The sequence below is a fragment of the Pithys albifrons genome, chromosome 1 (genome assembly GCF_047495875.1).
Source record: "Pithys albifrons albifrons isolate INPA30051 chromosome 1, PitAlb_v1, whole genome shotgun sequence".
In the NCBI taxonomy this organism is placed as follows: domain Eukaryota; kingdom Metazoa; phylum Chordata; class Aves; order Passeriformes; family Thamnophilidae; genus Pithys; species Pithys albifrons.
The window spans coordinates 3,565,789-3,593,075 of record NC_092458.1 but is presented as its reverse complement, the minus strand read 5'-3'; the positions used below and the strand labels follow the sequence as shown (position 1 = coordinate 3,593,075).

The following is a 27,287-nucleotide window of genomic DNA, read 5'->3' as shown; positions in this document are numbered from 1 at the left end:
ATCCACTTACAACACAAGCAAATTTGCTATTACACTGAAAGTTATTAAATTTCACATTTAATATTCAGCTACACAAGGTGCAACAAACATTGCTAATGGATGATGTTGCAAACCCAAAAATATTATTTCATATCATTATGATGAAAATACTCTGAATTTACACCTTGAAAAATTTAGAAGATAGTTATTTTTTTAAATAAACTTTATATATGCATTTTAATTTCTATTCAAACTGATTGTAGTCTAATTTTTACATTTCTGGCTCTACCATTTTCTAGGAACTATACATAATATCTAAAATTCCCAAAGAAGCTTATGAGACCTGTCTGTTTGAGAAAATTTGAAGGGGTAGAGACCTCAGACAGAAGTCTCCTCCTTCCTTTGGATTCAATAGCCCTGGTTTCTCCAATACAGAGAGAGAGACCAAATACATCCTGATGTAAGTGAAAAAATAACTCTACCAAGAATGCCAATAACAATACTGATAAAACTGGGTTAAACCAAATTATGAGGACAAACTTCTCAAGCTCTGCTTACCAGACCAAACAGAGATGGTGGATGGCCTCCCCCACCTGGAAAAAACACATATGGTCACAGGATAGAGACAATTTTGCCACTCTTCCACACAGTTTGCCTCCCTCACTCCCAGAAAACATACCAGGAATGCCTGGACAGTGCTGGCAGGAAATAGTGGATAGCTGGGATTCGATACCGACAGACACTTGCATGGCACTGGAGTGAGGCTGTGGGGCTAGTACAGGTGGTTAGATCAGGGCTGTGGATCCCCCAGGAGACTGGAAGGACCCACAAGACACCTGTAGGATCCAGCAGCAAGACTTGGCTTTTGTGGTTTTGATGTTTGTTTGTCGAAGTGTGATAGTGCAGATCCATTGAGATGCTGGTGGAACCCTCGGGTGGTGAGGCTTCGAAGCCCCAAAACTCAGAATTCTATATACTCAGGTTCAAATGGGAATATCTCTAGCACCTCCCTTGGGACAGGAATTTTTGCAGTGGATGAGGTAATACTGTGAGTCAAGAGGTACCTCGGGAGTCTCTGACATCTTCTAAGATGCTGCAGTTCTTACATCAGTGCGGCTGAGTTCATTAAGGCCCACCAACAAGAGATGAATACCTTCAGGCTAGGTGTGAATGTTCCAGTGAGTTATCACAGCTGAGTCATCTGTGTAAGGAAGAAGAAACATTACCATATCTCACTGGGTTTGTATCTTTCCTTATCTTGTCTACACCCAGCTTGTATGGTGAGGTGTCAGATATGCACACCTTCAGCACCTGGACTGGGTGGCTGCTGTGCACACTGTTAGCAAAGCACGCTGCTGATTGAGGCTTTAGCATCAATGGGCCCAGTCTCGGACAGCATCTGGGCAGTCATTTCAAATGGTCAAATGTTTGAGTTGTTAATCACCAGCAGTTCAGTCTTTTTAAAGAAGGCAAAACACCAAAAAGCCAAAAAGGCATATTTAGAGAAAAAAAAAAATGTTGATACCAGAATTTTTGTTTTACCCAGGACAGACCATATTTCCTACAGGTTGATATCTTTGAAAGCTACCTATTAGCTGGCTTTAAGAAATGCTGAGCACAGGTTCACAAAACATTTGGGTTTTATGTATTTCATAGAATCATAAAATCATCAGTTTTGGAAGAGACATTCAACATCACCAAGTCCAATCATCAACCCAGGACTATCACTGTAACTTCTAAACCCCTAAACCATGTCACTCAGCTCAAGATCCAGATGCCTCTGACACACTTTCAGGGATGGTGACTACCACCTCCATGAGCAATCCCATCTTCCAATGCCTGACAATCCTAACAATGTGTTTTTGTTTGGTTGGGTTTTTTTTGTTTTATTTTTATTTCTAATATCTAATCTGAGAGTGGTTGGCAAGTTCTTTCCCCAGTTCCCTCATTACTCTCGGTTGGATCCCATCAGGGCTCACAGATTTGTGAGTGTCTCATTGTCATAGGAGGTCACTGACCATCTCATCCTGTGTTATGGAAGCTCCACTCATGTTCCCAACACCAACTTCCAGCTCAGAGAGCTGGGTATCCTGAGGACAACTGGTCTTAATATTGAAGACTGAGGCAAAGAAGGCATTAAGTACAGCTGTCTTTTCCTCATCCCCTGTCATACAGTAGTAGTTCACTAGTGTATACATTATTTGTATTCACTATTTGAATACTAGGAAAGTATTTCTATGTGATGATTACTATTACATTCCCCAGACCATAGAATTTTAACACCATAGGGTCTACCAAAGAAAAATAGACTTCTGATAACTACTGATAATTTCTCTTTGTAGTTTTCATAATTTCTGGTAATCTACTCAGAACTCAGCAAAACCTAGTGTCATGGGTTCACCTAGGTGGGCCTAGATTTGGGCTCTGGAGTTTGGATTAGGCCAAAGCTGTCAGCTGACTTGAGCTGGGCTGAGCTAACAGCTGACCTCTTCTAGCCAGTAATTTTGTATTCCATACCACATTATGACGTCATCTCCAGGGCAGTAGGAACCAGTGTGGGAGTGGTTAAGGCAGTCGTTTCTCAGCCCTCCTCTTGGGAGGACACACGATGCTGTCCCAGGGGGGATGGAGAGGACCAGGCCCACCACTGGCTCACAGGGTATCTCAGGAAAGTAAAATGTGTTGTTCGGGGTCTCTCCTTTCTGCTTGAGTTTGTCTCCCTGGGAATAAGTCTTTTCTTAAGTAATGTGTAGTTAAGACAGTAGAATTTGTGTGTTCGTTATGAAGTTGAGGTGGGGAACTTGTTGTTGCAGACTTGTGTGAGTGTATATTTGTACTCTCTTCTAATTGTCACTTTCTTTCTGTGAAAAATATATGTAGATTTAGTATAAATGCAGTTTGAAGTGTTTTTTCTTTCCCCTCTCTTTTCCTCCCTTTCCCTGGTGTTAGGAGGGAGGCTTTTCTCTCTGTGCTTGGGGGGGTTGGCAGTTGCTTATCTCAAACCAAGACACCTAGGAATCCTATTTCAATATTTAAATTTTGCAGAACCATTTTTCTTACCAAAGAAAATGACTTGATGCATTTCTTTTAGTATCATAATTTTCTTAGTGGGTCAAGTAATTGCTAGAGCTAAAAAGTCTACTTTTCCTTCTGCATTTGGGAAGGTTTTAAGTCAGTTTTCTTTGAGTAAACCATCCTGTAAAGTATTTGAAATATTAGGGCTGAATAGGTAAAAATATTGTGTAGATCTTTTTCTTGTCTTCAATATGTAACTGTTAATATTATCTATCTCATAACAGGAAAACTGAAAAAACATTTCCTGTAGGAAAGACTAGTAAGAAAAGGGTAAAAAAAACCCCAACCAAACAACTTAAAAAAACCCCCAAATATCTCATCAGCTGAAGCCATAGTGCTTCCTGCAGCATTTGCCTACTTTTTTTCAACTTTAATTTTTTATTTCAGTTTTCATTATTGTCTGAGTAGTTCCATACATGAGCTTCATGTTCCTAGTTAATGCTCTAATCTCAGGGTGCTGAAATTGTTCACCTCCCCTACAGAGAGCACCTTCTGATGTGAATCAGGAAATGTCTTCATACAGACAACTAAGGCATATTGGTAAAATTAAAGTTTTTTAATTATTAGAAATATTTAGTTTTCCTCAAAGTAATTGAAGATTTTTTTTCCCCTCATAAGAAACAGTTTTCTTTTTACTCCTTTATTTTCCTTAGGAAAGTGTTTACCTGCATTCACTAAAGATTTGTTTATTATAGTATGTTCTGTATGATTTTGTTTCTGTGTACACAACTTATTTTTTGCAGGTTGGGTTTTATACTGGCATATGGGTCTTTACTCTGTTAGCTCTGACTGTTTTAGGTAACTTTAAAATCTGCTCATCTTTGGCATATGTAATTTTCTGAACAGAATTCCAAAAATAAATATCTGACTGTCAAAATTACACAATAATACACTGCATGTCTGAAGAAGCATATCTTTTTCTTGGTACCATATGTGAGAAATTTGAGTAACATCTGCTGACACAGGCAAAAAATCTCAAAGTGAATTCTGCTTTAAAGACTATTTTGTTCCATTTCTTTGAAAACAGGAAATTGTGTAGTCACAGCGTTTTCACTAATGTGATAGGGGAAGGCATTTAAAAATGTATCTTAGGATACAGGTTATCTTAGGACAATCTTGCCACAGCTTGGCTGTGTTCGCCACATTTTCTCTGTATTCTCTTTCCAATTTTATAAATATACTCTCTGGAAGTTTAAATCTCTCTTTAACCTGTGTCCCATGAGATGCTCTCTTAATTGTAACTTAAACACCCAGACATATTTTTCTGATTGTTTCTGGAGCACACTGTCCACTTCATGTTGCAGCTGATTCTGTCCCTATCTTCTTATAATGTGTAAGGGGTCTTTATGCTCTGCAGCAGCTTCTTATGGATTTATTTTATAAACTAATTTAATATTATTTTAAGGGTTTTCTTTTTCTGTCCTTCAGAGAAAAATACTGTTGTGAGGATATTATGCACCAGCTTCTCCTGACTACTTGCATTAGAGAAATAATTTCACAGACAATCACAGACTATTCTGAGCTGGAAGGGACCCACAAGGATCATCGAGTCCAACTCTTAAGTCAATGGCCCACACAGGGGATCGAACCCATGACCTTGGCGTTATTACAACCAAGTTTTAACCAGCTGAGCTAGACTACAATGCCCTGCCCCTGTATCAATTTTAACAAGACTTTTTTTTTTTCACTTTGGGAAATTGAAAGCCTCAGAAATGCAACCTGAGAAATAGCCTCAAACAGAAGTTCTTGGTCTTGTTTACACAAGGTAGTGTGTAAACAGCAGCACCAATGCACCAATGGTTACAACATTTCCAGGGAGTGTTGCACAGAGATCACTCAGGAGACTTTATACTCCTGGTTCCAAAATCAGCTCTTGCAGGGTGAACTGAGGAGACATGAACTCTAATTAAGCTCTTCTGAAGGTTCATGATTGCAAGCAGACTGACTTCTTAAAGAATGTATTCTGCCTTTTCTTCCTCCTCAGGCAGGAAAGAAACTTACCAAAGAACAGCCCTGGTCCAAGTCCACTGCACTAAGTGGAAACGTTCCTATTCACTGCAATCGACTTTAGATCAGGAACAAAGTGACCTTAATCCTTTTCTGTGACACTTCAGAGATCATTCATCTCAGAGCTGGGCTTCCTCTGGGCTTCTCCTCCTGCCAGCCCTTCTGCCCACCCTAATTACATCCTGTTCCTCCACTAAATGCAAAAACTTTCAAACACTTTCAAAGTTCAAGATTTTTCCTCGGTGATCTACCTCTCAGTACTTGTAGTGTAAGCACCCCCATCCTTACTTATCTTTTCAATTAAAAGAAAAGACTAAGTTTTCTTAAGCAAGAAGTGAAACAAACCATGTCCCTTTGTGTCTTAAACACTCTTCCTCTGCTTTATGAAAGGTCTGTTCTTATCTTATGTAAGATTTTCAGTCATGAGCTTTCTTCTTGAGTCTTTATAAACAACACCTAAAATAGGGAGGCATTCATTTTGATTGGAGAATTTGACACTACAAGAATACAAATAACATGATAAAATTCTAAGACTTCAACTACAGGAAAATATATATGAGGTTTCTGTTTAGTTTCAGTACAAAGTAATTTTTAAGAGCAGGTTTGAAACCCATGTGTAGAGACACATAATTTGTAAAATCTGTGTTCTGTTATAAAGACTTTATGGCTTTACCACTGGGTATCTGTGACCTATTAAAGAGATGACAGAGGCCAGCCTGGTTAGGAAATAGTAGCGGCATCCAAGTTGCTTCATTTGACTAGAAAATGAAAGTACACAAACCCTTGGTTAAACCTTTTAGAAATACACAATGCTATGTCCCATTCAGTCTGCTTCTCTGGGGAGCAGGCCAGACTGTTTACATGCAGTGTAACACCTCTACCTCTTGGGACCTGTAGCAGTAATTGTGCTAGTTCTGCTGAATAGTAATGCTACTTGGCCTCCTTTTCAGTTACTTCTCTGTGTTAATTAGAATATAAGATTAAATGAAATAGAAGTTTCACAGAGGGATGCAATGTGTTTGAATAACAACATCAAAGTATGGCTAAGGAGGATTGCTCCGTGTCTTTTGGAGTGATTTATTTTGGGTGATCCATTGATTAGAATTAGTTTTGTGCCTTTTAGTTGTTCACTGTTATTCTTGTTACTGTTATTATTATATTTACAGAAATGAAGCTTGAAAGCAATTTTGAAAAACATCAAGTATTCTATCAAAAAGCTACATTTTCTAACCATATACTGTGGCATACTGGAGATTTTGTTGTGTACCTCCACTTACTCCTCTACCTCAAGACGCAGAGTCTGAGCCAGTGCTACCACTGTCTTGGAAAGCATTTGAGACATACTATTGAAAACTTGTGTGATTCTGCATTTATTTCTCTGTTTATTGCCTAATATGAGAGATTAAGAAACTATTCAAGATGGTTTTGCTATTGATCTTGTGTAGATTTTTAAAAAGGGAGGACAAAATGTCAATCAGAAGATAAAGCATAAGATAAGATAGATAAGAGAAAGCAGGAAACACACCTTTAAAATTAACAGACAAAATAAATTACTTCCAATTTAGAAAAGAGCTCTGGCTTTCAACAGCTCTAGGTATAGTCCTTTCATACCCCTTTCTTAGCACATAGTGGCCCCTCCCAATTTGATTCAGACCATTTCTTTTGCATTGCGGTTTTATTCTGGTCTTTTTAAAGACAGGTTTTCAGTCATGCTACATTTTATGGTCTTTTTCTGCCTTTTAGTATTCAGAAAAAATTAGTATTGTACATCAAAGTGATGTTCTTGTCTACTCTCCGAAAGCAATGCTTAAACAAGTAATGCTCCTGCCTACCATGTCATCTTTATGCTAGTTCTGTAACTGCACAAAATTATGCAACTCATGTCTAATTTTTGAAGATTACAATATATAATAGCCTGTCTAAAACAAAGACTTTTTTAATGTTTGAGGTTATTGCTGAGAAGGATTGTATAACTAATAAATTATCATGATAGAATTAAACGGCAGTAAAAATTAAAACCAATTTTTTTCTCATACCTTTGAGATTCAAAATTACTTTCAGGGCCAGTAGGAAGTTAATGATTTGTCTCTGTGGTGCATTAAACTGGGCTGGCTGCCATATGCCCACCCAGCTGCTGTCACACTCCCCTTTTACAACAGGATGGGGGAAAAATAAGATGAAAAATCTTGTGGGTAAAGATGAAGACAAGGAGATCACTTACCAATTACTTTCATGGGAAAAACAGACTTGACTTGGAGAAAATCAATTTACTTTAGTGGCAATCTAAAAAAGCTAGTGTAAGATTGTGATAAAGAAAAAAACAAGAATGGCATCCCCCAGCCTCTTCCTTCTCCCCAGGCTCAACATCATTCTTCCTTCTCAACTTGTCTACCTTGTTCCCACCAAACCAGCACAGCACAGGCAGATGGGGAACGAGGTTGCCATCAGTTCGTAAGAGTTCATCTCTGCCACTCCTTCCTCCCCAGACTTTTATCCTGTTGCACTGTGAGGCCCTTTTGATGGGTTACAGTCTTTCACAAGGGTGTATAATTTGGGTCCTTCTGTGGGCTGTGATTCTTCAAGATTTACTCCACATGGGTGCTTCCCACATGATACAGTCCTTCAGGAACAGATTGCTCTAGCATAGGCCCTCCATGGGATGGCAGCTCTTACCAGAAAAACTGCTTCTGCACAGGATCTCTACAGGCCGCTTCCTTCATGTCCACCTGTTTCAGCTTGGGGTCCTCCAAGGGCTGCAGGTGGATAAATGCTTCAATGTGATCCTCCATGAGCTGCAGAGGGACAACATGCATCACCACGGTCTTCTCCACAGGATGCAGGGAAGTCTCTGCTCCAGCACTTACTGAGCCTTTCCCCCTTTCTTTCTGTCTCTTTCATTGTGTAACATCAATTTAGAAATAGAATTGATTTTGGAAATGTTCAGACCTGGATTTAAATTATTTTTGTGATATTTAGTCATATTACTATTTGTGAGTAGTGGAGACATAGTCTTTCTGTTTTAGTTCCTCCTCTGCAAAACAACACTTTTACACTTCACAGATGATGAGATAAATGTATTACAGAGTGTGAAAAACTTAGCTGCCTTTGGTTGGGGTCACAGGCAAATACCTGAGTTGGAGGTGGATGGGGTTCTGTGTCAGATTACGTCTAGTGGCAAGGTGTACCCCTCATACTTTGGGTGAGACTTTTTCTACTGGTGGAAGTGATCAGCTGTCCTCATTGTAACAGCATGTTGTTCATTGTTTTAGAAGGGTGATAACTGAATTATGTTGTGTGCTATACTTTCCATTTCTTGAATGCATTGGTTTCAGACAAAAGCAAAGAAAAATAAATCTGAATTTTCTTGTTTCTTTTTTTTTTCTATGATGAGGTTTCTCTTTAAAGAGGGAAGATAAATGTATGAAAACACATTTGAATTAAAGCAGTTATCACATGCTTGTGTGAACATAATATAACTTTACTGTATGCTTGTATTTAGTGAATAAAAAAGTGGTAATTTTTCTAATGGTCAAATAGTGCAGCCCTTTCGAAATCCAAACTGAATATTCATAAACCCTCTTCCTGCCTGATTTAACTGATTTGAACTTTCAAAGACTAAAGTTTCCTCAGAAGTTGCTCTAGAATTACAACTAATAATCTTCACATGTTTATACATTGTGCAAACACATATATGGTAGGTGTACATGCATTATCTTTGTATTAGCTAAATTTTGTTGACAAAAAGATGATAGATCATCTAACAAATGTATTTATTGCAGTTTTATAAGAGACACTGTTATAAAAATGGGTATGACATTTGCATTTCTGTTTAATTGCTGTAGAGTGAACATAAAAAGATAAGAGAGCCAAGAGAGCTTATTAAAACTGAAATGAGGGCAAGTGATAAAAGAATGATATTTTAGTGGTGCTGCAGTCAGATCTGACACTTTTCCCACAGAAACAATGTTATTCATGGATTTTCTGGTGTGGAGAGAGGATGTAGAGTTTATATAACAACTCTCTTCTCTTTTGAGCTACGCTTGATATACAGAATCTCTCCATGCCTGTATTAACTTGAGGGCCTCAGTAGCCCTGGGGACATTCTGTAAAATAATAAGGCTATTTTGCTGCCCTTAAATGACTTCCTTTTTTTTTCTTCCCTTTTTCCTTTTTTCTCCTTTTTCCTTTTTCTTTTCTGCCTCAGAATATACCAAGCTGCACGTAGGGGACTCCTCAGCCTTGCCATGTCATACCTCATAGCCACGTCTCTAAATTTTAACCCATCCAATCAGATTTAGTAATTGAGAATAATATTTGAAAGTATTCAAAGGCATGTCTCATAGTTTGAAATGTTAAGCATTTGGAAAAATTAATTAATTCTGGGCATGTAAATGAGCTAAGTTCACAGTGAAAAATAAAGAATAATCACATAGCTGATAACATAGTCATAATCTAAGTACATAGAAATGTGCAGCTGTGCTGGTTTAAAGGTAAACCAGAAGGATAAATGAACTCAGCTTAAAAAGGTTTACAAGTCACAGTTAAAATTTAATAAAAAGTTTCAATAAATACAATGATACAAAAAAAAATTGGTTTTAACCCATGAAACTCAGATGTATAACCCAGCACCCTGGGGCACAAACAGAATGGTGTTTGTCAGCCCCTGTGCTGAGTGCCACATGATAGCCCTGAGTCCAAAGTAAAAGGAAAGGAAAAAACCTGTTGGTGAGGATGATGGTCGCAGTCCTGTCAAGGTTCTGGTCCTTCTCTGGATCCAACAAGTGGTACCAGAGGTCCCCAAACCCCAAGATTATATATGCTTAGGCTCAGATGGACATGCCCAGTACCTCCTTCAGGGCCAGGAGTTTCACAATGGGTGATTTAATTTGTAAGTCATAGAATATTTTTGGAATCCTTGATGGCCCATTAGCAGACATGACCATCAGGCTGGGTGTGAAGGTGCTAATGCCTCCCTGGAGGAGAATTATCACACCTGAGTCATTGGTGTGAAAACCTTATCTCACAGGTTTCTCTAACACCCAGTTTGTAGCCTGAGATGTCATGTGTGCCCTGGGTAGCTGCTGCAAATGATCCATTATTAACAGTTTTTTAGAAATTATCTAGAGGGTGTAGAATACACAGTTTTGGTTACACCCACAGAGTGATAAGCTGGTCCTGGCTGCTCTAACTAGGACAAATATAGTAATCCTTTAAGTCAAGGCCTTCCTATTTTTTGCATTAATGATATAATCAAGATAATGCTTCTATAAGGACATTGGTAAAAGTTCTCCTAGTTTTGAAACATTAAATATCTCTATAAGTGTTCATATGCTACATGCCATTGTAGAGACTTTCCTCTGCTTCTGAATATCACATACCACCTTGCTTTGTGAAATCACCACGGATGATTTTTTTTTTTAAACCATGAGTCTAATTGGACAGGGAGCTACAGAGGGGAATTGTCTTACAGGAATCTATGTGCTGGAACAGGAGGCCTATTCCTCCTCTGGTTAGGCATTTGAGCAGATTGTGGCAAAATTCTGCTTTGTCAACAGAATAAGCTCAGTTCTGCTGAGTGTTCAGCACAGCTTTCAGTCACAAAGAAATGATGAGCTGTCACTAAGCTGATATGGGAACAGAACACCATTTCACAGCTTTCCCTACCAAAAAAAAAATATTCTGTTCTCTGCAGGGACATTCATAACTCCCGATATGAAGCCGTATTAGATTGCACAAAAATTGAGAAAATTCACTAAAATAGGTAAAAGCTACCCAAATCAAACTTATATTTTTAAGTCCAGTCTTGCTTCTCTGCAAAAGATAAATAATCTAAATGATAAAATCTAAAAAGGAGGGATAGTTCCCTGAAATTCAAGAGCTTTCTGGGACTATGTTATAAATAGTGACAGCTGAGATAGGGATATGGCTTTTTACTTCAAACACACATCTTGTTTGAATAATTGTGTGTGCTGGTGGTCTGAAGGAACAACTTCCAAAACCCACAATTTGTGAAATTAAATCATCCTAATAGTTTGGTTTAATTTGGTAATCTGAAATGAGAAGCTGCAGGAATAAGGAACAATCAAGTATTCTATTGGTACTGAACCTCTAGCTGTAATACCTAAGATTCATGTGCTAATAGTATTTATAAGCAAGGTTTTGTTTTGGCTTATTATTTTTTTGCAGTTCTCATGTTTACTGTGAAAGAGTAACATCATTAAGAGATGTTGGCAAATACTAGAAAAACTAAAAAACACATATGAAACCAGGAAACCTATTCTCATACTCTTTTTCTATGAGTCTTTTTTATTGTCTGAAAACAAGGTTGGTTTTATAACTATTTTATTTTCAGAATAATAGACTGCATTGCTGTGATGCTAAAGAGCTCTTGGGGTAACCCATGTTTATCACAGTTATTGTACATTAAAATTGATGCTTTTTGTTGCAATAAATTTGAAGTTATTTTTAAGTTCTGGCCTTCTATATGAAACTCCCACGTTTCAGATATTGGCTGTTACGAGAAATGAACTTATTCATTCAAACATACATAAAATGTAAAAACTTTCTAATTATCGTTCCACTTCTGATAATGTAACCTTCATTTCTTAGACAATTTAGATTCCATTATACATACATGTATGTGTTTTATTAACTGCTGCACTACAGCCATTGCTATTTTGTAATGATGGAGATTTAAAAATTAGCTACTTAGAAAATTTTTTAATGCAACAACAGAAATGTTGGTAACTTAATGGGGATGCTGAAATAAGGGGCAAAGAAATTCTTAAGAGCCAATATTCTGTTGTCAACACATCTTAGAATAACAGTAATGATGTTCTTATCACCAACAGAGAATGCATACATGTAAAAAGGAAAAATCTGGCTCTATAGACTGAAGACTGTAGGGCTTCTACTATTGGTTTCGATATTAACAAGATTGTCTCATAAATTTCAACCAGCAGCAGAAGGAAACAAAATATGAGGACTTCAAAATCATGTTGTTCAAAACATTTATGTTACATCAGTACTTTTCACACTTTTCACAGTTCAAGAAAACACCTTCCTCACATATTTTCTTTGGTACTGAAGTTTCTGCTCTTATTCAAGATCTCAGCATTTCATTGTTGCTCTTTATCTTTCAGAAATTAGAAACTAAAATGTTTAAGAGGAGAGAGAAATTATACAGGAAGCATCAGTGTTATGGAGTAGTAGTTACTAGTACATAATTACAATGGAAGATTTCCCCTAAAAAGTGCTGTTAAAAAACAAACAACTGCTGTGTTAGAAAGCAACAGGTTCTTCTGATTTTTATGTGCTCTTGCTCCTTCTCACAGTACAGTTTTATGATAACACTTATAATTATGGTATCCTGACATTTTTGGGGGCATTTTTGCTAGTATTTTATATTTGTTTTGTTTGTAGTAGCTCCAAAATTGTTTGCTTAGAAGATAAATATTTCTGCTATTTTCTTGAGAACAAAAAAATTAAATGTTTGGAGAATATTTAGGACTTAAATAAGTTACATTGATACATTATCTATATATTGATAATTATTTATATACTAGTGTAAACATTATAATAGCACAAAAATTATGGTTGAAATAGATTAGGGAGTAAGAATATTGCTGAATGATCTTTTGAAATGATTTTGAGGCTGCATGAATCTTATTTGGGAATTTTTAAGGGAAGGACCAAAGAGGCAAAGAGATTAATGTATACTGAGAACTGGAGTGGGATATAGAGGGAGTAGAGTATCAAAGGCAAAGAGATAAGGGGGAGAAAGAAGTGAAAGGCCTTTCAGTGAAAATATACTGATGATGTTTACTCTCATGTTCACATTAAAGGGCATTTCAATTTTCCAAGTGGCTGTGTTGCCTACACTAAGAAGGTGTTGGCACATGAGCTGGCTTGCCTGGTGGGCAGGATAAATTGTCTGAGATCTGGCAGCTGGTGAGGACTGTGATGTGCCAGTGCCAGCAGCTGGAGAGAGCAGTGGCCCTGGGGCCTGCTCCTGAGCTGAGAGTCTAAGGCCAGTTGCTGGAGGCACCTGTGTTTTGTGCTTGTGTATTTATGTGTTCCACCAGCTGACTTCAACTTCCTCAGCTGGAGTGGAGGAACTGGATTGGGTCAGCTCTGCAGTTCATTATTTCGGCTAGAACAGTTCATCTGTACAGGTGTCTGTGTGAGTGGCTGTGTGTGCACGTGTGTGTGTCTGTGTGTCTGTGTGTCTGTGTCTGTGTGTCTGTGTCTGTGTGTGTGTGTGTGCACGTGTGCGTGTGTGTGTGTGTGTGTGTGCCTGTGTCTGTGTGTGTGTGTGTGTGTGTGTGTGTGTGTGTGCCTGTGTCTGTGTGTGTCTGTGTCTGTGTCTGTGTGTCTGTGTGTGTCTGTGTGTGTGTGTGTGTGCCTGTGTCTGTGTGTGTCTGTGTGTCTGTGTCTGTGTGTGTGTGTGTGCACGTGTGCGTGTGTGTGTGTGTGTGTGTGTGTGTGTGTCTGTGTCTGTTTGTGTGTGTCTGTGTGCACGTGTGTGTGTGTGTGTGTGTGTGTGTGTGTGCATGCCCACCTATGGGGTGCATGTCCTTAGCCCAGCTGCTGGATGAACCTGGTGCAAATTCTGCAATATATTTCACAGAATCACAGAATATACTGAGTTGCAATGGACCCACAAGGATCATCAAGTCCAACTCTGCCCTGCACAGGACCATCCCCAAGAGTCACACCATGTGCCTGAGAGCTCAGTCCAAACACTTCAGCTCTGGCAGGCTTGGTGCTGTGACCACTTACCTGGGGGAGCCTGTTCAAGTGCCCAATCACCCTCTGGGGAAAGAATGTTTTTCTAATATCCAATCTAAACCTCCCCTTACACAACTTCAGGCCCTTCCCTTGGGTCCTGTCAGTGGTGAACACAGAGAAGAAATCAGTGTCTGCCCTTTCTCTTCCCCTCATGGGGAAGTTGTAACTGCAGTGACTTCTCACCTCAATCTCTTTTTCTCCAGGCTGAACAGACCAAGTGCCCTCAGCTCCTTCTTACACGGCTTCCCTTCAAGGCCCTTCACCATCTTCATTGCCCTCCTTTGGACACTCTCTAATATCTTAATGACTTTTTCATATTGTGGTGCCCAAAACTGCACACAATATTCAAGGGAAGGCCACCCCAGTGCAGAGCAGAGCGGGACAATCCCCTCTGTTGCACCAAACAGTAAACATAATTCTAAGTAACTCTACCTTCAAAAAGCATGCATTTTTCCCCAGTCATTCTCATACCAACTATTTTTTCTGTACCTTTTATATATTACTTGGAAAAGTACTTTTGTTTAAAAATTCTCCTCTACCCCATGCCAGTGAAAAACTACCTGAGAAAAAAGAGGTGCCATTAACAACAATTATGCAGCTTTGCAGAAGAGGACCTAGACATTCTGGTGAAGACCAAGTTAAACATGAACCAGTAATGTTCCCCAGTGGCAAAAAAAAAGGTTAATGACAACCTGGGCTTCATTAGACAGTGTTGCCAGCACACCAAGGGAGGTGGTCCTTCCTCTTTACTCAGCAATGGTGAGACCAGTGGTGTTCAGTTCTGGACTCCCTGGTGCAAGAGAAACATGGAGAGAGTCTGGTAAAGATGCATGAAGATGATCAAGGAACTGGAGCTTCTCTCCCATGAGCACAGGCTGAGAGAACTGGGACTGCTTAGCCTGGAGAAGAGAAGGCACAGGTACATTTCAGTGAGGTATACACATATGTGAAGGGAGGATTCAAAGAGGATGGAGACTGACTCTTTTCACAATTTCCTGGTGACAGGACCAGAGGTAATGGGCACAAACTGAATTGCAGAATATTCCATCTGAACATCAGAAAACCCTTTTCACTGTGATGGTGACTAAACCCCAGAACAGTTTACCCAGGAAGATTGTGGAGTCTCCATCCTTGGTGATATTTAAAAGTGGTCTGGTCATACTCCTGGGCAAGGTGACCCTGCTTGATCAGGGAGATTGGACCAGATGACATGCAGTGTTCCCTTCCATTCTCAGCCATTTTGAGGTGTTGTTACTTCATAAATGAAAGAAATTGGAGGAATAATAAAACTCTGTTAACTGGTAGTTTTCTGAGGAAGCCACAGTACTGTACTTCTGGTATTCTGGCACATAGTGCTAAGTAAGGTATAAAAATTACTCTTCTTCATACTCATGGGTTCCTAAGAAAAACCAATTGCCATCATCTCCCGAATTATGAGGAGATAGTATACCCAGAGATGTTTCATGCTAAGGTATTACCTCCCTACTGCAGTTTGTAAAGCTAAAGGGTTTTCTTCTGTAAGGATACAATTGCTCAGCTCTTCATACTTCCATCTCCTTTGGGAATATACATTGATCTGCTGCAGTGAAAATATTTAATATCATTCTGACATGTCTCCATTTTAGCACTTCATGACTCACTGGCCCAAAATTTCTTCACTAACAATCCTGGGAAGCCTTACTGAAGTGAGCAGCTAATTTAGTACTAAATTTGTAAGCAGCACTAAAATATTAAATGTGCTATTAAATTTAGACTAGTGGTAATCCATATTTTACTCACTCTTTGTCTTGTGAGCAGTACAATGCTTTTTTGATTTTTTTCTTATCCTTTTTAATTATCTCTAAAGTTTTTATTTGCAATCCATATGTAAGTGCTGTTCTCTGGAGGAGATCCCATTCCAAATATTTTAATAAAAAGATGTTTTTAAAACTCAGCTTTAGTCACAGTGAATGACATACAGGTGTAAGATTAATATGCTTTTTAAATCTTTATTTGGTAACTTTCTTGAAACACGTATTCTACTTAATTAGTTTTGAAATCATTGAAATCCCTGCTATGACTGATTTATAAGAATGGATGCATAGACATGTAGAGTACAGCAATATATGTTGTAAGAATAAGAGACTTTTAAAGTTATCTGTAAGAAAGCTTTAACTTCAAGTAAAATGTGTTTAAATTTATATTCATATACTGTAGCAGTACAGAGTTACATTACAGGAATAGTTTTGTATTCCTGTACTGTAAAGAGGTGTTTTGGTTTTTTTCTGTTGATTTCTATGAAAGGAAGCTTTCATTTTAAAGAAAACATAGTAGTTAATTTTATGTAATTTTTCTTTTCATGTAATTTCTAGTACAAGTTCTCTAATTAACTTTGTTGTCAGAATTTTGCCCAAGTATTTTGTACTAAGAAAACGGTGCTTTATTAAAATGTGGAAATCAATATAAGATTGATTCCAGCTTTTGAAAAGGAATAAGTTTCACTTAGACTTTAAAAACAACAGAGATCATTCAGAAAATCAATTAAAAATATATATTTTTCCTAGTTTACTCATAAAAGGAACTTTAAGGTATATTAAAGATAAGAAAATTAAATTCGTTTTCTAAAGGCTAATTTTTATTTAATTTTTATTGTTCAGAACATCAATAGAAGGCTTTTCACATCAGTCAATAGCTCCCTCCAATACAAGGAAAGCATTACTGTAACCCAGACTTTGTACTTTGACATCTTTTTGCTGGTTTGGAGAGGAGTAATTTGGGATGGCAACATGTAGCACTTGTGTCAGAAGAAGGTAAAATGTGATGGTGTTGGTTTCCTAGGGTGGAAGCAGGCATTAAAACCAAACTATTTTTCAATGTGACTAATTCAAACCTGTTACAACAAGTATTTTGCAGAGTATTGATATTCAAATAGTCCTGGAGGCTTGTGTGCAGTGGGTTATTTCATAGTATCATGCACATAATTAGATGACCCTTGAGGGAAAAAAATCAGTACTTATGTAATTCAATTGAGGTCAAAGCAATTTCCAAACTGGGTTGGTCCCCCAGGGTATGGAAGCAGAAGATAATTTCTAAAGCACAGAGGAAAATTCCATCTGGCTTCTGTCCATTTCCCTCCACTTTTCTTCTCTCTTCCCCATGCCTGAAGCACTGCCTCAGCACTTGCAACTCTGTTGGCTCTGGAAGCTTTGTGGAAAAGGCAATCTGTAATTTCTGCTATCAGATCCAAGGAGTGTGGGAGTCAGCCATTCCAGAGTTTGGGCAAATGAAAACACACACACACACACAAAAAAACCCCAAACAAACAAACAAACAAACAAAAAAAACCACAAGGAAATCTAAACCAAACTCAACAAAAGGGAACATTGCTTATAAAGTTTGTGAACTGCTGTACTGAAAATATGGTCCAGAAGTCACAGACTGCTGGGGGTATCAGATCTCACCACCAAGGGGACCTCATTGCACAACAACAATTCTGGTTGCAGATTGGTACGCTGGCCTTCCTCCCTCACCATGTGGCCCAAGGCCTCAGGCATGTCCTCAAACAACCCTGCTGCTATGTAAGAGGCTTTAAAAAATTTTGTGCAAAAGTTTTAAAGCTCACAAAGAGCCTTTGGAGCTACTGACCAAGAACACGAGTTGATTATCAATAACGTGGTTTTGTTTCTCTCTTGAATGAATGCTTCTCTATCCAGCTTTCAGGCATCCAAATAATTCTCACAGAAGTTACTTGGACTGAAAAAGGACAAAATTGTGTCTGCAAAACCATGAAAAAACTAATTAAGGAAGTCAACAAAAGCTGGACCATTTATAAAAAATGGATATTGATGTCAGTGGCTAAGTTTACTTTTTAAAGTTTAAAATAAAGTTGTGATGAAAGGAGTTTTCTCAGACTTTCTTTTTTAATGCCCAGTTTAGGAGGAGTTGGAAATACAGTTACTTTTCTGACTCACTTTGTATGATGAGGGAAACATAAAAGGGATTTTTTTTTGGCTTCCTGTTTACTCTTCAGTTTGTTTACCATGGTAAATAACATAATGGCAAAGCATCAGAGTGGACAAGTAACAAGTAGAGTCCCAGTTTCCCTTCTTCTGCCATGAGTTGGTATGATGAGGGATGCTGCCTGGGGAGTACTGAGCTGTATAAATCCACTGCTGAGCTCGCTGTGATGAGGTTGAAGAGAAGATTGACAATTACTGGTGGTTTTTCGTAGGGAGAAAAGCATAATTTCATAAGAGTAACCCATTTAGCCCATTATAGAGTTGGATTTTTTTAAAGAAATCATGATTTAAGTGCTTAGTTTTCTAAGCAATTCCTTTAAATTTAGGTGTTCATATTGCAAATGCTAAAGTTTAGAGAAGCTACTCTTGATCTATGTGTAGTCTTGTCTGTTTTCTCCATTGTGTCTCCTGTTCTTCCCCCTCCTTTTCTCTCTAACAAGTTACTAATTTAACTATTTTATAAGATAACTTTAAGTGGATTTTTTGTCTTTAATAAAAATACTCATACAGCTTGTTGTTTCCTGTTTTTGTATTTTGTACTTTTTAGATCTCACTATTTCAGTGCTTGAAATCTATTTGAATAAAAGAGGAAAATGAAAAGGTTCACTTATGTGTGTGAATGGGTTCTAGATAATTTTACTTTGGAATATTTGTAACTGGACAGATTAGGGAACAATTAATTGACTAACTTGTCACCTGTTCTTATTACTATTTTCAGGGGAAAAAAAAATGGGAAACAAACAAACAAAAGAACTCCCCAGAAGTATCATAAGTGAATTAAAGCACAGTTACTTTAGCACTTATTAAGTGCTACAGGTTATTAAGATGCCTTAAATTCATGACATAGGGATTTTTGTATGTTTTTTGTTTCTTGTCTGACACCTCCAGTAGAACAAATATGGAAAATTTTCTTAGTTCTACCACATGAAGAGTTTTTACCCCCTGCAGTATGTGCATGCTTGCCAGAGGGCTCTGCTGCCTGATACTTTTCCTGCTACCTGAGAGGTTTGACATCAACTGTATCCTTCATGCTCTAGCTATAATCAGCAAATTCACTTCCTCTTTCTTCATTCCCACCTGGAGGCTGCTGAGTTTTCTTACTAATGTTGGGCTAATGTTCTATGAGCCCATTAGCTTGGTTTGTTTGCTCAGACTCTTTGTGTTACTCTGCCTTCTGTACCAGTCCTTTTGAGCTTTGTTTCCACCCAACACCCTTGACTTCTGACACAGAGTATGAGATGAGTCAGACTCAGAGTGCAGTTAGTATTTGAGTCAGAATAAGAAAGTGTAATGGTTTGACCCATGGCTTCCCCAGTAACCATTGTATCTAAAGAAGTTACAAGTATTCCACACCTGTCTTCCACGTAGCAGTGGGGGAGTAGTTTTTTTTCCCTTCTTCCGGTCCTTGGCTGAGGAGCTGGAGGGAGGTGGTGAAGGTCTGGTCCCTCCGGTCCCTGGTGTTTCTCCTGTCCTGGGTGAGATTGTTTCATTCTTGTTCCCCTTACTTGAAGTTTTTAATTGTGTTTGTTTTGATTCATTCGGTTTCTTTAGGTTGGGTTGGTGTCTTCCCTATTTTCCAGCTAATCAATCCCCTTTTCTCCCTTCCCCTCTCCCCTGGGGGGTGGGATCCTACGTATTGTGTATACAGTGTGGTTTGTAAATGTTAGTAAATATAATTTATTCTTTTTATTCAGTTCAGTTTCTTTAGAGTGCGTTTCTTTTCAGTTTTTTTTTCCCTTTCCTTTGCTGGGAAAGTTTTGGGAGGGGGAAAGGGGGCCAGTCCAGGGTTGGCAACAGCTGGGCCAAACCTGCGACAGAAAGTCTGTCTTACCAGTGGGCATTTGGAACTTTAGATTCTTTTGATGAAACTTTGGGATTTTGAAAGAAAATTATGTTAGGGAACTCAGCTGACAAAGAATCCACTCAAAATTGTTAGTACTTTTGTTATGGGTTTGGCCAATTGGTCCTAAATTTAGGTTTTAAAAGTTAGGCTAGGCCTGGGAATTGTCAGCTGACTTGAGCTGGACTGAGCTAGCTAACAGCTGACTTCTTCTGGCCAATAATATTGTATTCCATACCATATTGCATCATCTCAAAAGGGGTAAGAGCTGGTGTGTGGGAGTGGCTTGGTCAGTTGCTTCACAGCTGTGGTCCCAGCAAGACACTCTGCTGTCCCAGGAGGGATGGGGAGGCCCAAGCCCAGAGCACCGGCTTAACATCATGTTCTCTGAGGGAAGTAAAATATTTGTTCCTAGCTTTTCTCTCTGCTTAAGTCTGTCTCTGAAGAATTGACTTCTCTAGAATGATTTGTAGTTAAAAATGGTAGAATTTGTGTTTACTGGGAAGTGGGAAGTTATTTCTTGTTATACATAACTTGTGTAAGTGTGTGTTATATTGTAGTATCCTCTTAATTTTCTCTTCTCTGTATAAATACATGTAGTTAGTTTCAGCATAGACCTGGCTTTGGAAGTTTTTTTTCCTCTCTCCCTCTTCTTTTTCCCTTGGCTGGCTGGGGGGAGGAGGAACCTCTTTCACTCTGTCCTGGACAGTTGGCGTTTTGCCAGCTCAGCCCAGGACAACTTTGTGTCTGACAGTTAAGAAACATCATCTTAAAACAATGAACTTAAACATTCTGGGATATTTCAAAAATATTTCTGTTCTGGAGCAGAAAGCCTTAGTTGCATCTGGTAAAGGATTGCTATTGCGATGGAAACTTGGATGTGTCTCAGAAAGAATTCTATCTCTGGCAATTTCAGAACAGAGTATTTTTAGTAGATTAAAACATTAAATAATAATTTTTGCACAATACTGTCTGAATACTGAAGGGTCCCTATGTGACAATTTTACTTACCTTGCTTTCTCAGAGAATGGAGGACAGTTGTTGGGTTTTGTGTGTTTGGTTTTTGGTTGGGTTTGGGTTTTTTGGTGTTTTTTGTGTTTTTTCGGTGACAGGTCCTTCTAGAAATATTCAAATCATGAGGTTCAGTAATATAAACAAAACATAATGCTCAAACACAGAGGAAGGATCAAAAGAGACTATATAAATATGAAAATTGTATAGCCAAATACCTCACTTTATATTATTTCCTGCCATCCAGGAACAGAATCCTCCCATCTAGTTAGGGTGCTCTTGAACCTCAGAGCTTCATGGAGTATTCAGGCCTTCTCCCTGTTTCCAAGGGACAGGTCTTTAAAGAACAAAGAAAAATAAATTTTCTGATTTGGAAAAACTAAATTAATTGACCTGTTATGCATTTTCCAAGACACACAATTAAAAAAAATATTTCAAGTAATACCTTAAGGGAGGAATAACATAAGATACATGAATGTTCTTTAAAAAAGAGGTGATTTCTATTTGAATGTACATGTGAGAATAATGATCAGCCCTTGAACATCTTAAAAGCAGCAAGAGAGATCCATATTCAGTGAATTCATTCTTTGCTTTGCATAAGGTTTAAATAACTTTATTTGCTTTATACAGCCAGATGCTTGAACAGAGTAATAAATTATACTTACAGCTACATTATAAGGAAATAATTTTTTGTTTATTTTCCTTACAAATCCATGAATTAGCTGACTACCTAAGGGTCATTCTGTTCCAGAATTTACTTTCTATGACTCCTGTCTAATTTTATAGTTAAGTATAGACCTTCCCTTACAGGGGTTACATTTTCTCTACAAAAACTGGACTCTAGAGTTCTTTGAATTAAGTTTTCTTATTCTTTATCCTTAAGCATTTCTGTCCCTTCTTATTGAACAGAGAAAGGAAACAGTTATTGAGAAATCAATCTTTGAGATTCTGCCATGTCTGGCACGCATGACTCTATTGTAAATAAGCAATCAACTCAAAGAGGCTGAGAATGGAGATAAGGAGAGAATGTTTCCTCTGCAGGATCCTCTTTCAGCAGATCATGGGTCAAATGCATTTACAAAACAGTAGGAGAGAAATCTTGCATTGTCACAGTGTGTTTCTGGGGAGTATTCAACTTTACACACTTATTTACTGCCCACCTGGAAACTCAACTGAAAAAAAAAAAAAAGTAAAAATTCAAGTGATTTTGTCTCTGAGCCTAATTAAAGCACATAGTGAAATGTGGGAAGGCAGACAACCTTCTCTACTCTCTGGTTTATCAACATCCAGCAGAAGAGGTAGTAATAAGTTTCAGGAGAGAGCCCAAACTAATGAAGCCTGTAGGTAATGCAGAAGCAACATTTTGTCCTGGGACGGTGGGGATTGAAGGCTAAGGTTAAACAAGCTGGCAGTGCATTAGGTTGAAACATCCTTCATTCTATAATTAACAGGATCACAAGACTCTTGTTAATTAAAGTCTGCAAAAAGGCTAGTGTCGCAGTCTTGGTCTCTTTCGGGAAGGGACCAGACCAGCGACGGGGTTCGCAGACTGCCTGCTGAGCTGTCGTTCGCGGCTATCCCTTGACCCAAGGTATGGTTTGCCTCGCGAGCTGAGAACAAACACCAAGGAGCCAAGGGTGGTCTGACCTGATCCGAAGATCTAGGCTGATCCAACTTTATTGGGGGGAAACAGGGGTTTATATAACTTGGGATAGGGAAGGTTCTGGAAAAGGGGTGGAGCTGAGGTGGAGCATGCAAATCCACCTCAGCCCATAGGGTAGGCAAACTAGGGGGGAGTGAACTTGGGCGTGGACTGGTGACAGGCAGGGCCAGGGCCGCCCCCTAGAGGGAGCTGGCCAATGGTAGCTGTCTCCTTGTTGCTAGGCACCTGCCTGCCTGGGGGAAGGTTCTGGAACTGGGAGAGACATTAGACAGCATGAACTCAAGGAAAAGGAACAGGGGTAGAAACAGGCAAAGTCCGTAGTAAAAGCACAGTCCAGTTCAGGGTTGGTCCTCCTGGACCTTCCCTCCGTCAAATTCTGTCCGGCGGTCTCTTGCCCTTCTCCATTCTTGCATCCATGTACTTGCCACCTCCAACAGGCTAGCACTTCCACTTTAAGGAATGCTCAGAGCTGATGAATAGGTGGTTCCTGGTGTGGGGCTTGAATTCCAATTTGTCATTTTCTTGTGGTACTACAACATGATCTCTTCCCTCCTGAAAGCTTCCATAGTGGTGCCTGTGAGCAAGTTGCTTGTCTAGTTTCACTGGTAAATACGTAGATCTTGTATTGTATACTTATTTTTTGGGAAATTGTTCTCAAACACAGTAAGGACACTAATGTTAAAAAGATTTTGATGAGAGAGAAACTTTTAGTCAGAGAGTAAGGCAAATCAACACCTTTTAAATACTGTAATCACTGGTGAGAGAGAAGTAAAGTTACGATGTACAGCTATAAAATACACACAAAATTTACTAACCTCTTCTTGGAATGAAAAACAATGTCATGTACACTGGCAATTATTCTTTTTTTTTGATATTAGACTTTTCTTTCTATTTTTATTTCATAACAGAAACTCAACTTACTGTATGAAAGTGTCCATCTCGCTGACGGTGGGTGAAAATGACACTGGACTTTGCTACAATTCAAAGATGAAATATTTTGAGAAAGCTGAACTTAGCAAAAGCAAGGAAATCTCATGCCCTGAAATTGAGGATTTTTTATTTCCATTTAGGGAGCCTGAAATTCTGTGGTATAAGGTAAGGAATGCAAGGTGTTTATATCTTCAACAAGGTATTATGCAATGTTCTTTTTGTTTCCATGATCTCAATGTGTTATTAAGCTTGGATTGTTTTAAAATTTGTTAAGAACAGACAACAGAATCATTGATAAAAAGGAATTAACTAATTGAGAGAGAAATTCAAATGGTACACTTTTTTGTTTGTAAACATTATGAGATATCTGTGCATGCTAAGCATGCTCTTAGCTGAATGAATGGCTTTATTTTGCAGCATGAAATTCAGCAAAGATACCAAAACTTTAGTTTCTACGTAACTTGTTATATTTGCAAATATAATTCATTGTTTTTATCTTAAGATTGTGTACTGAGTTCTAGATTTTTACTTAAAGGCTAAATTGTAGTGATGCCTGTGGGCAGTGCACTTGAAGGTCTGTGAACAACACCTTGAGTTCTGCACTTCTTACTATCTACATGAAATCCTCGATACGTCAGTTCTCCACCTAAAGATCCCAAACTGTCCAGTAAAGCTGAAGTTGATATTCTGTGTATTTTTTTGTACACAGACCTCTACAGAGGCATGCATTCTAATTATTTTTCTGAAGTCTGATAATTTACCTGTTCACATAAATGCTTTTAGTTATGGTTTACAAGACTATGCTTTCTAGTAAGTAAAGTTTTGTGGCCTAGAATAGTAATGACCAACTTACTGACAGCATATGTAAGACAGAGGGTGGTCCCATGGTGTAAAGGAGAGCACTCTGGACTCTGAATCCCAAGTACCTGAGTTTGAGTCTCCTTGGGTGCCCTTCCCTGGCAGTTCAATGCCTCCCTGACATCCGATCCCGTCAGATCTCGGATTCTAAGCAGGGTCAGCCCTGGTTAGTACCAGGTGCTGTAGACACTCCTGAGGACTTCCCTGTCACTGTCCAAGCTCGCTCGGCCGTGGCAGATGAACCTCAGGACTGAAACGGTGGGGCCAGTTCTGCGCACGCTGAGCCTCACCTAAAATCCACTGTGCAGGCTGGAAGGGCACACCCACGTGGGGACAGCCCTTCCCAAATCTTCATTTGCAAAGTCTGGCCATACATATAAGACAGAAGAAATATAACCAATTATTTGTTTATTCTCATCTTGATTTTCATTATTTCATTTCTTATTCTTATCTGGATTTTGAGTTTGTAATACAATTTTTGTAGATTAAAAATTCACCTATTCTAAGTTCAGAGAGCTTTGATTTTAAGATTTTTTTATAAATATATATATATATTTGTCCTCAATCTCATTTTCTTCTGTTTCTCTAATTTATTTTTTTTAAATTGAATTAAAATAAAAAAAATTCCCTACAGCCTGTAGCTGCTGGCAATATAAAAGTTGTAGATCACAACATAAGCATAATGGTAAATAAGTAAATTGAATAGGAACAACTCAGCAAACTAATGTCAAAAGAAAACCACCAAAGGAATCAACTCCTTTTTGTCAGAGGCACAAATATTAAATCAGATGGTAAATTTGCAGTCTTTTTTTCTTTTTAATCAGCACCTAAATGGACTGGATTTTTAGACATTTGGTGTAGACAAAGTTTGTAACTAGCCTGGGCTCTTGCCTGGCCACCTTGGCTTTAAGCAGCATCGTCAACAGCTGTCCATTTTAAGTGTAAGAACACAGTCACTGAAGTGTTATATTGTCTTTAAACAGGAATGCAAGTCAAAGACATGGAGATCAAGTATTGTGTTTAAAAAGGACACTCTTGTCATTCGGGAAGTCAGAGAGGATGACATTGGAAATTACACCTGTGAGTTAAAGTATGGATTCTTTGTTGTCAGAAGAACAACGGAATTAACTGTTACAGGTAATTACAGAATCTTGCTATCTCCTGTATTTATTAAAAAAAATAGATATTGAATGTTGTGATTTGAGTTGTGACTATTTGAGTCATTATACCTTTTACCTAGATAAGAATGGTTAATACATTAGAGCTGTCCTGAATACTTCACGGTGATATCTGCAACGCATTGAGAAGTCTGATTTTTGCTCTGTTCCAAAAGCTCTTTTTCTTTTTTTTTTTTTTTTTGACTGGAAAATGTGGTCAAGGAACAGGTAAATTCAGCAAGCACTACCCCTAAGAGAAAATAAGATCATTAAGTCTATCATACTTCATGTGATTAAATGCCTTGGGATTTAAAAATAGCTGTAGCAATAGCCCAATAGTATTAGTTCTAATTGTCTTTGGATGTTAGAATAGCTGTAGCCACAACCCAACAGCAGTAGGTCTGGCCCAGTGAGACCTTTGCAACTGTGTGACAGGTGCTTAAGCGGCGCAGGACTGGGGATCAGTAGCATTCTTCCTCTGGTATTCTTTTTCTGCTTTCTGTAGTTTATAGTTCAAGAACTTGCTGATCTCAATCATCATTCACTGTGGCTACCAACTAACCTTTTTTCCATTACTCTGATTATTTTTTTAATCCATTTAGTCTTGGCTTCAAAGACATTTTGAAGTATCAAGTTTCCACAGTGTAATTATGTAACATAAACCCCCTTCATAATTTAGCAAACAGCAATTGAATAAGATGCATTTAATATAATCTGCATTTAAAACTACCATATCAATATGTAAAATCCATTATAGATGAAAGCAAAGTACATAGTGTAATAGTAATGTCCCCAGCAGCAGAACAGTATGAAGAATGGTCCACTGAATTTTCAATTCCTCACTGAACTCCTAACCTTTGTTTAACAAATATGTAAAACGTATAGTTGAAGTATAAAATTAGCCTTTAGAATTACAGGCTAGCAATGAAAGACAAGAATACCTCATGATGTAGCAATGCTGTGTAGTTCTACAGTATATTTCCTAAAAGAAGGCAAAATGAGGATTTTTCTGGGACACTGGAGGTGAACTAGGTCCACGGGGTTGACAGAGGCTTACATGTGTAAGTTCTTGCGCCTTCAAAATACCTAATAAACCAAGAAACAAATCTTAGAGAAATAGTATTTTGGGCTTTTCTTGTTCCTTTTAGTAACTAAAATATGAATTTATTGCACACCAGCATCTAGTAACACATTTATGTTGTGCATTAGGTTGCATTACAACAGTTTCCTTTAAAGGTAAAGTGTTTGTTTTCTGTTATAATGTATCCCATTTGCCCTGTAAATTAACAGAAATTATAGTGCATTATGGCATGTAACTTTCATCTGTTAGGTAAGTTTAGAAATTATATTTTTATGTTGTTTTGAGATATTTCAAGCAATCAATTACATTTATTTAAGCTCAATAATAAAGATCTCTTCGTTGTTGTATGGAATTGATTTACTGGTCAGTACATGCAGCCAGTTACTGTCGAGTGATAAACTTCACAGTAAACATCCATGTACTCTGGTTGACTGATGTAAAGAAAACAGAGACAGATTCTTCGAGCATGTGATTTATGCCAGAAGGAGGTTGTCGGTTCTCTTTTCCAATATATGATATGCAGATTTGAAGAGTACATATTCCCTCCATCAAGGCAGTTAAATGCCTCCCTGACATCCAATCCCGTCAGATCTCGGAAGCTCAGCAGGGTCAGCCCCGGATTAGTACTTGGATGGGAGACCTCCTGGGAAATGCCGGGTGCTGTAGGTTCTAGTCCTGAGGACTTCACTGGCACTGTCCAAGCTCGCTCGGCCGTGGCAGATGAACCTCAGGACTGAAACGGTGGGGCCAGTTCTGCGCACGCTGAGCCTCACCTAAAATCCACTGCGCAGGCTGGAAGGGCACACCCACGTGGGGACAGCCCTGCCCAAATCTTCGTTCGCGAAGCTGAGCCACACACACACACATTCCCTCCATCATCAAGTGATCCCTTCTGTCC

At 38.5% G+C, this 27,287-nt stretch overlaps 1 protein-coding gene across 1 annotated transcript in view; it reads left to right on the top strand.

Annotated features, from left to right (window-relative positions):
* The window catches only part of IL1RAPL1 (interleukin 1 receptor accessory protein like 1), a 748,261-nt gene that overhangs the window by 426,733 nt on the left and 294,241 nt on the right, over window positions 1-27,287 (top strand). Inside the window, exons 4-5 of the mRNA XM_071569407.1 lie at window positions 23,272-23,458; window positions 25,135-25,288. Of these exons, the coding sequence (XP_071425508.1) occupies window positions 23,272-23,458; window positions 25,135-25,288 (341 nt within the window). The remainder of the gene's footprint in view (window positions 1-23,271; window positions 23,459-25,134; window positions 25,289-27,287) is intronic.